The following is a 17,110-nucleotide window of genomic DNA, read 5'->3' as shown; positions in this document are numbered from 1 at the left end:
ATTATATGATGGGAACAGTCTAGACTATAACTCCTGGTCAATACAGACATTCTTTACCCTTAATACATTGCTAGTGCATTCATTGTTCATTCAAAATATGGTCCCTGTTCTAAAGTAGAGGCTGGGAGGGTATTAACAATAGAAAAGATGATGAGAAAAGTGACAGCACTGACAATGTTTATTTAACAAGTTCTGTAAACATGTTACATTGTAGGCTACTCTCAATGAGCTCACAAAGCACAAAAAGACTAGCAAAAGCTAGTTTAACTAGAATTGACAGGATAAAAACACGTCTTTTAAACAAATAAAAAGGGCAAAAGAATTGTCATTCAACACATCTGTGGTGGTCATCTTTGAAACGGGACCCACCTACCACATACAGTATCAAAAACTTGTACACAGCAGGCCTATTTGCCTGAAAACTGTGGCAGTAAAGAAATAACACAAAAGAACATTTGCTATTTACTTGCCAGAGTTGACTAGTATTTTATCAAAATGGGAGAAGGTATCCCCTTGCCTTTAGGTCCTCAATGGACTTCTTTATATCTGCTGTAACATGACTGCTGCATCTTTTTGCGAATCCTAACAAGGTTTCCACACTTCCATCAAAAATCAAGGAGCCATATGTTTTCGGGTCAGCCGCATGAAGTTCTGCAATCGGTGGCAACAATCGTCCCTCTATCAATATTGTGGCGATGAAATGCCTCGGTCATGGTGCGGACTTTGCGGAACGTTCTTAGGACCTGGTCATAGCACTCAATGACCTTCTGTGGAGATCGGACTGAAAACAAAACAACACAAAGTCATGTCATGTTGAATAAAGTAACATTTCCTTATGCCAATTATTGAGGTTTGTAGCCATGTGGAGTGATTCAACCCGTAGCCCTGTAGTTTAAAGGGACACCAGGCAACGTTTTCGTGTTATCATCTTCGTAAGTCGGTATATGGTTAAATGACTCATTACGGGGCGAATGAAGGCTCTCTCGCCCGCCCCTACTGCCTGTAGGAAGAATATCCCACTTGCAAGTTCGGTGTATCCTACCCGCCGACTAACTAACAGGCTAACGAAACGCTAGAGATTGTTGCAAACGTGTGTATAATGGCAGAGCCAGCGAAGAAGCAGCGAAAACCTTTGACGGAAGACGCAAAGAAAAGGAAAAGATCTTCAGACCGAGCGAGGGGGAGTTTCGTAGAGAAAAAGCATCAGGCTTGCCTGGTGTCCCTTTAGCCTCGCAATGAGCTGCCGGTAGGTATGAGAACCACATCATATTGTGCAATGTGGACCAAATAGTGAAACGCTAGCCAACGCTAACTTATGAGGGCATGAAAGTTCATTTTTTTTATATGCCACATCTGTTCGCGTTAGCTGTAAGTTTGCAAAATTCGGTCTACGTTGTATCAAATGCTGCTGTTCAGACAGTACTTGGTGGCCTCAAACCACAGGGATATGGACTGATTGACTCCGGTGTTTCACTTTAAGGCTAGAACCACCGACTGCAAAACACCTTTCTTATACTAGTATGATGAGATGTAATAAATTCACAATTTTACAGTTAGTCAGCAGTTCCTCTAGTCATAGACAACTTCATCCAGCATGTAAAAAAGGAATGCTAATCCCATCTGCCATTAGATTGTATAAAACTATTGTTATGAAATATTCTACTGCCATATATTAGGTTTTTAATCAGGCATTTTGCAATGGATGTATCATGTCTCAGGTTTGAACTGTGCATATCATATCTCAGGTTGTGTATGTCATATTTATATTAGGTATATCATATGTCAGGATCCACTACATGCAAGTGTAGTAATCCGAATACTGTATGTAATTTACTGATAAACTAATCTGTTTATTTTCTTCATCTTTAACTAACTTTTAGATAGAAGATTATATATCTTGGTGAGCAGGGTGGGAATGGTGTACCCGAGATCTTTTCTTTCTCTCTGGGGGTTCAGACTCACTAGAACTGATGAAGGGTGAGTCATCTTCGTCATCAGGTAGAGTTTCAGCAGCCTTTGTTGGATGCTTCTTAGAGCCTACAAGAAATTGCAGAATAATTTCAGTCAACATGCATACAAACTCAGAATGCCAAAAAGGTTTGTACAGTATTGTTTTGTACAGCACTGTAATTCCCCAACAATTTTGTTTGATGTTATTTGTTGACGGAGGGGTAACATTAGCCTGGTATGACCAGCCCATAATACATTCATATTCATGGTCTGGAGGTTCTTTAACCTGATGCGTTGTAGGGGCGGGAGGATTGCACTCAGTTCTGGTTTGAAACGATTGGACAGCTCTCACCGTTATTAGCGCTTATTGACCGACTATCTGGAGGCCGACCACAACGCTCCCCAGAGCACAGTCGCCAGACCGTGAATACGAATGAAGAGAAGTGTAACAGGCAGGTCACCAGGCTAGGGTAACATAGCTACACAAGAGTAATTTTAAAAGCCAGAGGGATTTTATTCAAAAGTGCACAGATCACTAGACCTAAACCTAATGTTCACAGACCACACACATTAAAACAGTAAGTAATCAGTAGACTACTGCACAACTACAGGCTACTGAAAATACTATTGAGTCACATCATTGGTGACTGAATGGTGGTGAATATTCTGAGTGCAATATTAAAAATTCAACAGAGTAAGAGTAACTACCCCGGTTCAGGTATCGTCAGCAGTTAGTTAAAATCAATGTGCACCAGAGGAGCTGTACAAAGGGATTAAATTACGAGACAGTTTCTAACAACTTATTAAAAAAAACATTTTTAAGCTGAGGGATCGATATTATTTATAACCCTGCTAACATGACATGGCAGTGTTGTTCCTATATATGAATGTGCAACAAACTTATGGAAAATTCAACTCACTTTGCCTACCTGTCTCATGTCTTTGGCCTGAAAGTTGCTGCCGCAAAAAGTCCCGCTCCTTTTCAAGTTCTGAAATCCTCTTCTCTTGCCATTCCAATTTCTCCTTTAGAAATTCCATGCGGTATGCCAAGCCTGAAACATCATCCATTAAAATACAAATTAAAATAAATCTGCAATCAATATTAATAAATTTGTTAAAGAATCCCTATGCAAGTTCTAGTTGTGCTAACTACTACAGGACTAAGTATCAAAACAAAGCTGTTACCAAACTTCCAGCCTATAACACAATTCCCTCCATGTGGAATTGTGTAGTTAATGGAGGAAGCCGCTGTCAAAATGTGGGTCTATAGAAAGGAAAAGTGACACCCCCCCCCCTCCCGGAAGTGTTCCTACCTCTAGGGCAAATTGAATGGGAAACTGTTTTCGGTTCACACTGCAGTGACTTTCATTACGTTGCCATTTGATTCTCCTCCACTTTTTATTTATCGATGTATGCATTTAGCTGACGCTTTTATCCAAAGTGACTTACATTTATCACTTACTTCAGGGCCAGTCTCCCCTTGAGCAACTTAGGGTTAAGTGCCTTGCTCAAGGGCACAACGGTGGCAGCCAGGATTCGAACCCACAACTTCCAGACACTAGTCAGCTCACTAGTCGGGCTAGCCACTATGCTACCACTGCCCCACTTGTCAGTCAAAACATAATTTGCCAGACTCACTGAAAATATTTTGTAAAGAAAGGTAGTAATGTTTATCGTAGGATTATAACCTATATGTTACAGCAATAGGTTTTAAGGTAACAGTTATGGAAAGAGTTGATAGTGTAAGCCTTACATCTTAAGCCATGGTCCAAGCTAATGGTGCTAATAAACAAGGAACATGCTAATCGCCTCTAGTCCATTTCTGACTGGATTTGCACATTTTTAATATTTTAAAAGACAGCAAAATTTCACCTGATACTTTCACAGTTTGTAGCCTAGATAATTTTTGGTATGGGGTGTCTATGGGATTTTCAATAGGATGGCTCTCGGGTTAGGTCTACTGCTAGTGCTAAGATCGCTGCTTTACTTACTAGAGGGCAGGTACAGTTAAGTGAGGAATAAATGTGGTTCTATGGGGCTGCACCCCTACATGCTGCATTTCTTTAGTTTCCTTTCTTTTTTTTATGTATAATAATGTTCTTCACTAAGGTCATTCACGAGAATAGAGTTGCAGAACACTAGTCAGTCAGGGGTAAAAACTAGAATGAGATGTAATGGATGTAGGTATTCGTAAATTTCACTTTTGATTGAAAATCCATGTCAAAGTTGCTAAAAATTAAATGTAATATGATGTTTTGTCCATAAATATGTGAAAATTAATTGCAACTACCCTCTAGCAAAACTGCTTATTGAATGGCAGAATGAATGGAGCTAGTTCCCACATGGTTCAAGCCCAATTGTAGGCATGTCCCTTGATCCACTAGCTACCTGCCCCCTGAATACACTGTGAAAAAGGTTCGATCTCAAGAGACAGCACTGGGGCTGTAAACGTCAAACAAACACCTGGGTACCAAAATATAACAAACCAGGTTTCCAGCCCAAAGATGGTTGGGGGAAGGATGGGAGCAATTTGCAACTCCCAACCATCTTGTCAGTGATTGGCTGGAATGTGGGTTGTTATATTTTGTTTGTTTAATTGTTATAATACTAAACTGTTTTTTGTTTTGTTTGTTTGACATTTACAGCCCCTGTGTTGTCTCCCGAGACTGGAATTTTTTCATAGTGTATTCAGGGGGCAGGCAGTTAGCGAATCAAGGGGACATCCATATGATTTGAAACAAAAGTGAAATTGCGCTGAAACCATACAGGAATTCATATTGTGCCTTTAATATGGAGTGCTTTAGCTCACTGTACACGGGCTCTGGTAAGCTTCAGCTAAGTCACGAGACCCAGTCTGCCTACTAACCAAAACAAACTGAGAGCTCCTTGGAAAAATCTACAAACTCACGAGAATGGATATTTTGTCATGTAATTTATCGATCCCAATTAATTCTTGGTTATTTATATAAGGGTACAACTAGAGGGACACATCAAAATTTTAGTTTAATCCAGCACAGGACTTCTTTAAGTGAAATTTTAACAAACCTGCATCAGACGTTAAGCTACTTGAACTTGGAACAGGTGACATCCCCACATCTTGACTCACAGCCTGCTCTTCAAGTGGGTCAGGACTTCCTCTCTTGGGAGTTATGTTGTTTTGTTTGGCTTTGCGTTTTGGCTGTGGAAGCAAAGTGTAGTTTTAATTGGGGTTGTAATGAAAAGAGGTGTGTTACCAATAATGCATAATAAAAGCATGGCAAAACGTTTGTGATCTACAAATAGTCTAATCTCATGAAACTGAAATTGACATTAAGATAACCCCCAGAGAATTGTCTCAGGCAGAGAGACAGTTTGATTAGGCCGACTCAGCTAGTGTCTTTCACATAAAGTTGGTCTTGGGTAGATAGAGTAATATTTTAATAAATTAGTATAGCTAGCTGACAATGTGCAAAATGTTTTCCTATAACTGCACAAGATTTGACTAGTCCACAAATGCAGCAAGTTAGAGTAAGTGTGAACATGTGCTGCACGTGTGAAGCAGGCATGCACATATGTGCACCTGACAGCACACATACTTATGCTGTTACAGGCAAATTCCCCTTTGTCAAAATTGGTTCTAATATTTCAAACCAAACGGGGTTTGAAATGTAATATGTTTGCATTCTAAAGGCGATTTCACATGACCACTCTCAAAACGCTTCTGACGCGCATTGGGCAATTAATTTTCTATGAAAAGGCGTTTAATATTATTACTTCAGTCTCGGCGTCGCGTTGTGGCCGGTGTTACATGGCAACTGGCACCCATGTTAACTGGCTGCGTTGGTGACGTTTCACGAGTGATGACGTTTCTTTGACAGATGTGGCCGCTTGCAGATTTGTAACTTTCTGATGGAAACTGGAGACGAACAAATACAAATATGCATGACATATTTAAATGTCAAAATTGTCTGTAGTACGCTACATGCACTGGACCATGAATATGCCACCAAAAACATAAATACAAATAGCCTAATAATAACTCGTCGGTATCGAACCTGCTTCCTAAATGAAACCACTTAATTTACATGATGACCATTCATCTACGTACTTGCGCCACGAACCAGCTGATAAGTCATAGTGAAATTTATTTGACTTAGTCTATACAATTTGAAGAAGTCAGCTGATGATTGTAGCAAGTTAACATGCATGGCTGATGGTGTTGTCTTGCTACAGCAGTTGCCCAAGCCAATAGGTCTTCAAAGTATCATGGTTAAGTTTTCAAACATTTCACTGACTGCTGGTCAGGCTCTCTGTGGCCACCTAGTATCTGTAGCCTAAATTGAGGAAGCGTTGCTGGTCTAAAAATAAATAAATAATAATAAAAAAAAACGTGTAATAGGGAGGATTGAACCCATGTCGACTGCGTGAAAAAGCAATAGGCTATTTAAGCATTAACCTGTTGCGCCACAGGAGAAGCATGAACGTGGGAATTGGGAAATAAAATATCAATAAAATATCAAACCCATGTTTACATGTCAGCAACATTAACGTTAATAGCCTATAACCCTTAGAGTTTTGACTCTCCCTGTGCGCAAATTTTGTGTAAAATATGGACACGTTATAGACTTCTCCTGCCCATTGCAGTGTGGGTTTCAATGCCTGTGTTTCATGAACTGAATTCTTAAAAGAATAGGCTGGACAAAAGGATAGGCTACACAACACAAGGATACACATTTTTATTTGATTTATTTGCTGATTTATTTGCTCTACAGACGACACTTCAGGTAGGGGCGGCCACAGCCTAACCTCAGTGAAACGTTTGTAAAACTTAACCATGATACTTTGAAGGCCTACTAAATGGCTTGGACAACGGTAGCATGATATAACATGGTAGCCAGATAACATGAACAGCTATGTTAACTTGTTACAATTATCATAACGTTAGCTGACTTCTTTTAATCATCCAACTGAAGTCAATTTCTGTGAGTGCCGTCAGCTGGCTTGTGGCGCAAGTTGATAGACGTTTGATTACCAAGCAAACAGTGGTTTATTCGTGGTTCGATACCCACGTGAAGTTAATTTATGCTATTTAGGTGTTTGTTTTTTGGGCGGCATATTAATGGTCCAGTGCATGTAGTACTACATACAATTTTGACTTTTAAACATGTCATGCATATTTGTGTGCGTCTCTAGTATATCAGAAAGTGACAAATCTGCAAGCGGCCACATCTGTCAAAGACTGTCATCAATCATGAAACGTCATCAACGCAGCCAGTTAACACGGGAGCCAGTTGCCATGTAACACGGCGCCCGTGTTTTTAATGCGACGCCCAAAGTTAAAATTTGTTTAACTTTGACCCTGTTGCCGCCGACGTTTCAGCTTTGCAGCAGTGTTTTTGGCATAAATAAACTAGCCTCCTGGATCTATGCAGAATCGACATTTTTGAGCAAGTGTCACGTCAAGCACAAGTTGAGCTCTTCAACGGTGGTCATTTGTGGGCCCGCGATGTCCCACATACATTTTTGTTCATCTAACTGTGATAATGGCATCATTGTAATGATAAGAGCTAGAGAGGCACATCGAATTCCGTTGTACAGATAATGTTTAAAAACCGAGGCACATCATGAATTCATTTGTACAGATAATATAATGTTTAAAAACCATGCCCCCCATACAATCACGCTCACTCTGTCCCCCTGCTTTGCGCCCAATTGCTTGTGCATGATGGCATTCACTTAGCCTGGGTGTTCCCATGCTGCCTTGCGCGCGATTTGGTTCACGCTGCTAAGGCATCCTGGAGACCATGGAGCAAATTTTCGCCTGAGATAGGGAACCAATCACAGAACAGGTGGGAAAGCAAGACGATGATGAGCTATGCACAGACGCATTTGATAGACATCCGTGGCACCCAATAAACGGATCTGGGCATTTTTTTCAAATACGAGAAAATGAACGTTTGGTTCCCAGACCACGTCTCATTGAGAAGTGGTGGCACTAGCCAGGCTAGCATTCACTGAAAATAAAGTGCACATTTATCAGATCTAAAACCTTTGGGTACCAGGTTTGACTGATTTCAGCTACTTAGTTTGCTTAGCATGTCTAGGTTATCAGATGCATGGCGAGAGATGGTGGTAGAATAGAAAATATGTAAATGTGGCGAAATTTTCCAGAAAGCCTACCTAGGTAGGCTACTCAACAATATTTTCTGCGAACCCCATTCACCATTTCACTTACAGCCAATATACTGTAATAGTTATTTGCTCGGGGTATGTTTTAGGCACTGCCACCACCTTTGTTCATCCGGTATGGTCCGGTGTAATGTAAAGAGAGACAGGCACAGGGATGGCACCAGGATGTACAGGATCAAAGAGAATATTTATTAAACAGTACAATTCATTAAAACTATATAGGCCTACCCGGACTGATACCTCCCCAATGAATATGACCACCCTCACTCAGCAAACACCTTGACCCCCCCCAACCCACAACACTGCACTGCAAATAAATTACTACACGACACTGAATGAAAACAGGATCATTCCACACTACATGCTTAACATCTCTCCACACTCAGCACGCAACACACCACACACAGCAAACCACATAGGACCGACTCCTACTGGAGTGGTCAAAACCAATAGTTAAGGAGGGGGGAAATGCTTGCTTAGTTTCAATGGCTATACCCGCATAGGGTCTGACTTGGTAAGTCCCGCCAAGGAAACGTTCCACTGAGCAGCCCAGAACGAGCAGACGTCCAGCAGAATATTTGGTAGAGGAGTAGCCAATAGTAAGCGGAGCGCCACAGTCTTTGGCCCAGGAAGTAGCAGATAGCAAACGGAGCGAAATAGTCCTTGGCAGAGGAAGTAGCAGATAGCGAGCAGAGCAACAGTCTTTGGCCGAGAAAGTAGGCCTAGCAGATAACCAACGGAGCAAAATAGTCCTTGTAACAGTAGCAAATAGTCCTTGTAGCAGTAGCAAATAGTCCTTGTAGCAGTAGCAGATAGCAAACGGAGCGACAGTCTTTGTCGGAAGAGGTAGCAGATAACAACCGGAGCAAAACAGTCTTTGGCTGAGGAAGTAGCAGATAGCCGCGGAGCAAAGGCCCAGTCTTTGGCGGCGGAGACCAGAACCCAGTATGACCGTAAGGCACTTACTAAATCCCACGTCCCCTTGCTTCACTGCCGGTGACACTAAAAGCCACGAACAGCACCCACCCCGAGTGCCAGTCACAAACAGTCTCCCCGCTTCTCTTGCCCGCACGTCTTCCACCCCTTCTTGTCCCCTCGCTCTCAGGTGAGCGCAATTACATCCAGCACATGTCAATCAAACAGTAAATCATTCCACAGCAGTCAATTATTCAATCATCCAATAATCCCCTCGGGTCAGTTTCACCACAATACAAAGCATAAAAGCATCTCATACTAGCAATATAGCTAGTTTACTTACTATAACGTTAAGTTGCTAGCTATGTCTTCCAAGTACCTCGAGGTTCTGCCGACTTTGCTTCATTACGTTAATATCAAACTACACTTTAGATTAAGAATAAAATTTAGAACAAACATTACTTCCAAATTAAATAACGTTAACGTACCATATTGGAGTCTAAAATCCTGTTGTACAACACCTTTCTTTACGAACCAAGTGAGTGATTTGAAGCAACTCCACTCAGGTCAACATCAGCAACGTACGTTAATTCAAATCGTACCTCATTGGTTGATCCTTGCATGAACTTCCTTTGCCGCGTTTTCTTCGTTTCCTGTAGGCTACAGCTCCGTCCCACGTTGCTGGAAGAAAATGGATACATTTATTGGAGAAATGTTTCGCAAACCATCATTTAGGATAAGGAATAAGTTTGTGAGATATCTTATGAAATTAGGGCTCTTGAAAAGATCAATAAGATGTCCATGTTGTCATCACATCATGAAATACAAGAAGTCTTATGGAGAGAAGGAGCCTTACCTACTCTGGTAAGGATTGTCCCTCTTATTTGGCCTTTTACATTTGCAATAAAACATTTTTGTTAGATAACTGACTTATTACTATTAGCCTACTGTAGCCTAGCTAAATTATTGTCTTAGCCAGTTTAATCGTATCATTTCAATTGAAGCAGACTGTAGTTCAATTAAAAACTCTCCTAGTTGGTCTAGAACTGACTATGGATAAAAAAAAAGGCCTAACCCTGGCCCCACCTTGTATTATGATGAAATTGCATACAGTAGCTGTTAGGCCTACGTCAAATTATCCATTATATCAGAAACTTACATTTTGTTCTCAGGTTATGTCGTGACTCTTGCCATAAGAAAGCCATCAGCAGGAGCATCCGCAGTGGTTCCATATTTTCCAAGTCCCATGTAAACTTGCAGACATGGATGCACTTCATTCACAGGTGAGTGACTGGTCACTGACAATTCAGTCCTCATTTAATACTCATAACACTAAACACTCACACACTCAACTCTTTCAACCAGTTTTAAGCATACCGGCATTTCAAAAAGCATTTTCGTTTCTTTCTGTCAATCGGAAGGTGAAGGTTGTACTGTAAGCAGCCCTGACCTGAGGTCTAAATTTATTTCATGAGAAGACCAATATGATTTGTGCCTTTTATTTAATTGATTTGAACGTGTTTTTTAGGTTTTCCCAGGGTCTCCGTCTGCGTCAAATTGACATGTTGCAAGAGGGCATTACAGGGAGCTCTGCAACATTGACTAAACTTGCACATCGACTGCGTGGCGTCTGCAAGGCTGCAATGAAAATAATGAAAAGAAGGGGTGACCAGAAACTTGGAGGAGGACATGAAATTGTTTTAATTGACGAAAGCAAATTCGGACACAAACGAAAGGTAGGCTATTGTAAAGTAAGTTTGTAAAGTAAATTCTTCAATGATTGATGCCAGCACAGAAGGTTGGGTAACGCTTTAGATTACAGCCTGTAAATTACAAATTTAGTAGCCTGGTAGGTGAGATCTTGCAAACAACATCCGCAACAAAATAGGCAGGGTTGAATGTGTGATGCATTTTACAGCTCGTAGTACATCCAGTGTTAGGGTGTGGAATTTGAGAAACACTTTTTCTTTTCACAGTGGCCTCAGTGATAGTAGGCATGTGGTGTAGGAGACATTCGGCAGACATTTTCCCCATAGACTTACATTGGGCTGATGACATCACTATAGGGTCGTTAAGCAATCAGAATGTTTTGCCAGGTGTTCTGGTCATCTGGACCAACTGTCACTATCTTAGGCTGTAAGACAGTCAGCTCTCTTAAGACTACAGTTCCTGTTTCTCATCAACTATGACCTCCTCTCCCCTGTTTCCTCTGTCCACAACTGTTTAAAAACAAGAGTTCTCACTACAGTAATTCACTGTTAACTTCAACTACTCAACTATTTAACTGTTCAACCATTCTAACTGTTCAACATACCATTGCAACGGCTTAGCGACCACCTCAAGTACCCTAGCAACATCCTACCAACCACTTCCACCAAGCAACCAACATGATTAACCGAGTAACCGGCATAGCAACCAGTACCCTAGCAACAGCCTAGCAACCACCTCAGGTACCCTAGCAACAGCCTAGCAACTGCTTCCACAGTTGCTCTCTGGCAACCAACATAGCAACCAACATAATTAACTCAGCAACTATCATAGCAACCACCATAACTACCCTAGCAACTGCTTAGTAACCATTTCCACAGTTGCAACCTAGCAACATACATAGCAACTAGTATGATTAAGCTAGCAACCATCATAACTAACCTGGCAACAGCCCAGCAACTAATAACATTATTGTAGCCACAATCATAATCATCCAAGTAACAACCTAGCTAAGAATATCCCAATGTAACTAATGTACCACTGAGTCCACCTAAAGCAACTGCAGTATGCATTTTCATGCACTCATGATTTTCCTGAAATTAGTGCCCATTGTGCAGAAGTATGTCAGACCTGGAGCTACTGTTATCTAAGATGGATGGAGGGCCTATCGGTGCCTCAACAGCACTGGCTACAATCACGTGAGTGTCAATCATGAAGAGTTTTTTGTGGACCCAGACACAGGAGCACACACTCAAAATATCGAGAGGTTTTGGGGGATATGCAAAACTTCCATATGGAGACTGAGAGGAAATAGAAATGCCAATCTGCTGAAAGATCATCTAGGTGTCATTGAATGGACTTACTGGCGGGGAATGAGACATAGAGATGGCCCTCTCGGTATGCTTTTACATTACATTAAAAAAACAATACCATCTATGAAGCAATTAAATTTGTCAAACAAACTGTTCTCACAAGCTTCACAAGTTTTTTAAGAAAGAACTCAATCTTGCTACCATACGTATTTGGTGTATGGTAGATTCAAAATGTATTCATTTTTACTCTTTTTGTTGTTGATGTGAGCTGTGCTTTGCAAAAAGATGCAGCAGTCATGTTACAGCAGATATTAAGAAGTCCATTGAGGACCTAAAGGCAAGGGGATACCTTCTCCCAATATTGATAAAATACTAGTCCACTCTGGCAAGTAAATAGCAAATGTTCTTTTGTGTGATTTCTTTACTGCTACTGTAGTTTTCAGGCAAATAGGCCTGCTGTGTACAAGTTTTTGATATGTGGTAGGTGGGTCCCGTTTCAAAGACCACCAAAGATGTGTTGAATGACAATTCTTTTGCCCTTTTTATTTGTTTAAAAGACGTGTTTTTATCCTGTCAATTCTAGTTAAAACTAGCTTTTGCTAGTCTTTTTGTGCTTTGTGAGCTCATTGAGAGTACAATGTAACATGTTTACAGAACTTGTTAAATAAACATTGTCAGTGCTGTCACTTTCTCATCTTCTTTTCTATTGTTAACACCCTCCCAGCCTCTACTTTAGAACAGGGACCATATTTTGAATGAACAATGTATGCACTAGCAATGTATTAAGGGTAAAGAATGTCTGTATTGACCAGGAGTTATAGTCTAGACTGTTCCCATCATATAATTCTTAATAATAATAATGCCTGACTTTAGAATATGGAACCAATTCATGATTAATAAGTACATTCTGCAGAGGTATTACTGATGATAATGTGCTTGCTACCAAGGAACCAGTTTCCACTTTAGAATGGGAGCCAATCTCCCAGTTATTAAGTGCTATTTCACACAGCAACATGGGCAGTGAAATGCAGCAATGAGGTTGAGCCATACAGTACACTTGCTTATTCTACAACTGTTCTCCTACTATTTGGGATTTATTCAGACAGTATACAAGTAGGTTATGCATATTCTATTTTGGTACTTACTACTGATTAGTATGTAGAGATCAAGGCTTACAAGGTCATTATTAAGATTATATAAATAATAAAGGCCTAATTCGTCATGAACAAGAAATTTGTGATTACACACCTAACAAATGGTTAATGTTAACTAACACATGCCTTACAAGTCACTAATACAGGTATTAATTAGGTATGTATTGGTGGCTAACATGTGAACCTTAAAGCAAAGTGTTACAGAATATTTTTATTTGACGTCATTTCCACCACAGCTGTAACTTTGTCAAAATATGCAAAATAAGTGAAAAAAGCATAGTTGTGTGTATTTTGGATACATTGTGCCCTACAGTATCTCCAAAAGTATCTGGGTATGGCAATGGAATGTGATTATATATGGCTGAAAACTGAGAATGTCATTTCCATCACAGTCATTTCCACCACAAATTGAGGTCATTTCCAGGTGACATATGTTACGACCTAGAAGTATTATTTTATAATTTTATAATTTCCTAGAATAGGGATATGCTTAGATTCTGTAGAGGAAATAATTGTAATTTCATTTTATAAATATTCTGGATATTATTCTTTTAATTCTATGATTTATGTTACTGAAAGGTAAAAGTTCAGTTATGATGATGTCATCAGCCAGCGCAGTAGCCTAATAGAGAGCTGAGCCAAGTAAAGAAAACGTGGGCTATGTTGCTGCAATTAGAACATAGAGAACATTTTGTGTTGCTTCGTGTAAAAATATAATTCCAACAGAACTGGCAAAATAAAGTTGCTAAAGAGAAGACGGAGTCTGTCTTAAGAGTGCAGAACATAGACTTATACTATTTTCAGAAACTATAATCCATACGTCATTATTAATAGAAAAACATGTGAGTGACTTTAATCATTTATATATACTTTAAATAAAGAGTATTTTTGATTATGAAAAACATAATTCATTGTACCGAGCAACTTCAAGCAATATACATTACACAAAGTCTTAGGATTTGTTATGTGGTATGATTAGGTAGTCATAGACATGGTAACTGATATATAATGTAACATAATGAATTATATTGTATAATCTGCAAATAAAGGACATAATTTGAGGTGTGGTGGAAATTACATTTTTCCCTTACGCTTTAGAAAACTGATAAAAAATAACAATATTCCATGTCATGCAATTGTGCCCAGTATCATACTTTGTTTCAAGACATATTAATGAGTGTATCAATGATTTTGAATGTAAATGTAAATGTAAATATAGCTGCAAGCAGCAATGTGGGGGCCAAGCAGGCAGTTCAGCAGGCCAGATTTGCCATGCAACTCAATGCCGTGGCATCAGGCATATAGCATTAAGCAGTCACAGCAAGTTCCATGTCAAACAACCCAAGATTGGCTGAGTTACAAGGTCAAGTTTCACATCAAAACATAACTGATTTTGTGGGGCTGAACCAGGGCTGAGTGTCGCCGCCCCCTCCCCCAGCCAGCCCACCGCCGCAACCGCCCCTGCCCGTCCCACCCTGGCCCACTCTTGCACGCACGCTTTAGAATTAACTGGATGGAACTCGCTGTCATCAGTTTGACATCAAAAATAAAAGATTGATTGATTGCTGTGATTTCAATGCCCCCATAGAGGTCAAAGGTCACCAAATTATTTGTGCATCATCAGGATGAACCAGACGGTTCTATGGGCTGGCATTGACCTGCATTGCAGAATAATGCAGCAACTACAGGCCAAAATACATTTTTGCCAATTACAGAGCCCCCTAGAGGTCAAAGGTCACCAAATTTCTTGAGCGTCCTCCTGGTTGGTCCTGAGGGCCATGTACTAAGTTTGGTTTTGATACATGAAAGCGTTGCTGAGATATGAGCTCACTTCCTATTTGGCGGCTTCGCCGCAAATTTCGATTGGCTGTTACAGGCGAACGCTTCTGTCAATTGTTCCAGAAAAAAATACACTGATAAGGCATGGTCTGAAGGTGGTCTCTGCCAATTTTGGTGAGGATCAGCTGAAATTTGTGACTTGTGAATACTTATTCATGTTTTTGATTAAATCCAATATGGCAGCCAAATAAATTATGTTAATGCCACAAGTTGTCTTCTGTTGACCTAAGGACCTTCCACAGTATTGTCAGACACCACTAGTGCATTTTAATTCTAAGCACAACAGCAGCTACAGGCCAAAATGCATTTTCGCTAATTACAGTGCCCCCTAGAGGTCAAAGGTCACCAGATTTTTTGAGTGCCCTACTGATTGGGTTATAAGTCCATGTACTAAGATTTGTTATGACAGATGAAAGGGTTGCTGAGATATGAGCTCACTTCCTGTTTGGCGGCTTCGCCGCATATTTCGTTTGGCTGTTACAGGCAAACGGTTTTAGTTCCGAAGATGAAAAACGATAACTTTTGTGCGGCTTGGTCTGAAGATGTTATGTGCTAAGTTTCGTGAAAATCGGACAAACTATGTGAGGCGTGAAACTTTTTAAAGGTTTTTGAAAAAATCCAAAATGGCGGAAAATCCATCATGGCGGAAATTGACGTCATAGGGTGCGTTGAACTCGGCTTGGTCCAAGGATTCCAACGATACCACACCAGCATACGGGTCAAAAGTTACGTGCGTGAACGCACGTCCAAATTTGACCTGTTGGTGGCGCTAGAGCGCTGGAGGTGCCGGCTTGAAGCTTGGTGAAATGAATTATTGGACTGTCCCCAATCAGTGTGCCAAATTTCACAACTTTTGACCAGTCGGTTCTATGGGCTGCCATAGACTTCAATGGCGGAAGCGTAATAATAATAGGGAAGAAAACATAGAATCACTATGGGTTGCCCCCCAACTAATGTCTAGCAGGCAGCAGCAGCGAAATTTGCTGAACTTTTCCCCACTCGTCAGACATGAATGCTGCAGTCTACTGCTGCTGACTGCATGTTGTTGATTGTAAACACTCACATATACTACAGACTTCTGATGTCAAGTAATGACCATTAGGATATGTTGTAAAAAGCTGTGGAACATTTACATACCTTAAACTCTATGTTGATTTTGTCCCTGCCTGTTTCATTCATCCGGACCAGGATGGACGAATGAAACATTATGCACGTTTCGCTGTTGCTGAAATAATACCTGAACGATTTTGTTCAGAGCTAAAAATGCAACGACATTAGAAGACATAGGTTGCTAGTGACAAAATATTAACTTTCTGTGTGGTACAATCACTTTGTAAATTACGTTTAATTCAAAAGTGTAGCCTATCAATCATACCTGCTCTCCCTTAGGCTACTGATTTTTTCACCCCTAGCCTAGGCCAGTGTTTTTTAACCACTGTGCCGGGGCACACTAGAGTGCCGAGAGAGATCATCAGGTGTGCCGCAGAAAATGACTCAAATGTCACTCACTGGTCTAGAAAAGCAACTGTTGCATCAAAGAATTTATAACCACATGCTCTCATTGATTGTATGATTGCACTATTTGTGGTATGCAGGCATTGTACAACGGGGGCCCCATATCCAGTATTCACAGAATCATCACATATCCAGTTCATAACAACAATTAAATTAGATATAGTCACCTAAATGAAACAGAGAGTGCTTGTTTTATTGAGTAGGTCTTGCATAGAAGCCATAATAAGGCCATATCTGTGTATTATTTGAAATTTTAGGCTATGGTATGTTCATTTTTTGTGCCGTGTGTGTGTGCCGTGGCACAAAAATGGTTGAAAACACTGGCCTAGGCTATGTCTTGCCACTCTGTTGGGACAAGGGCCAGGGGCAAAACACAGGGGAAGGGGTAAAACAGAGAAATGTGATTAGGTATCTGTCTGTGTCATATACCTGTCAACCCCTCTTTCCCCCTTTTCCCAGGTTTCTCACATATTTTAACTTTTTTCCCCACTGTCTTCCCGAATTTCTCATATCATTAGCTCTACCACCGGACCTGTCAGTCTCTGTAGC

General features: G+C 40.5%; 1 protein-coding gene and 1 long non-coding RNA gene across 4 annotated transcripts; one reads left to right on the top strand and one right to left on the bottom strand.

Annotated features, from left to right (window-relative positions):
- Nucleotides 1-66: 66 nt before the first annotated feature.
- Nucleotides 67-13,252, top strand: LOC121681790. The gene is made up of 3 exons (XR_006022288.1): nucleotides 67-129; nucleotides 5,175-5,178; nucleotides 13,106-13,252. It is a non-coding gene; the product is annotated as an uncharacterized LOC121681790 (long non-coding RNA).
- LOC121681786 (coiled-coil domain-containing protein 106-like) lies at nucleotides 109-16,268 on the bottom strand. 3 transcript variants are annotated; one of them, XM_042061714.1, is made up of 5 exons: nucleotides 16,184-16,268; nucleotides 4,996-5,128; nucleotides 2,871-3,002; nucleotides 1,963-2,037; nucleotides 109-781 (listed from the first exon to the last, which is right to left on the bottom strand). In XM_042061714.1, the coding sequence occupies exons 1-5, from the start codon at nucleotides 16,250-16,252 to the stop codon at nucleotides 636-638; spliced, it is 555 nt and encodes a 184-aa protein (XP_041917648.1). In that variant the 5' UTR covers nucleotides 16,253-16,268; the 3' UTR covers nucleotides 109-635. The 3 variants fall into 3 exon arrangements, with proteins under 3 accessions (XP_041917648.1, XP_041917647.1, XP_041917649.1); XM_042061713.1 differs by lacking the exon at nucleotides 16,184-16,268 and adding an exon at nucleotides 9,636-10,320 and having other exon boundaries at nucleotides 2,880-3,002; XM_042061715.1 differs by lacking the exons at nucleotides 2,871-3,002; nucleotides 16,184-16,268 and adding an exon at nucleotides 9,636-10,320.
- Nucleotides 16,269-17,110: the final 842 nt, after the last annotated feature.

The sequence above is a fragment of the Alosa sapidissima genome, chromosome 14, assembly GCF_018492685.1.
Source record: "Alosa sapidissima isolate fAloSap1 chromosome 14, fAloSap1.pri, whole genome shotgun sequence".
Lineage (NCBI taxonomy): Eukaryota > Metazoa > Chordata > Actinopteri > Clupeiformes > Clupeidae > Alosa > Alosa sapidissima.
This window is presented reverse-complemented; position numbering and strand designations above follow the sequence as displayed.

Coding starts and splice junctions, on each gene's coding strand:
- LOC121681786 (XM_042061713.1), bottom strand. CDS start 9,734: ATGTATCCATTTTCTTCCAGCAACGTGGGACGGAGCTGTAGCCTACAG. Junction 5,129..9,635: donor TGCAAGGATCAACCAATGAG/GTACGATTTGAA, acceptor TTGCTTCCACAG/CCAAAACGCAAAGCCAAACA. Junction 2,038..2,879: donor AGGCCAAAGACATGAGACAG/GTAGGCAAAGTG, acceptor AATTTCTTGTAG/GCTCTAAGAAGCATCCAACA.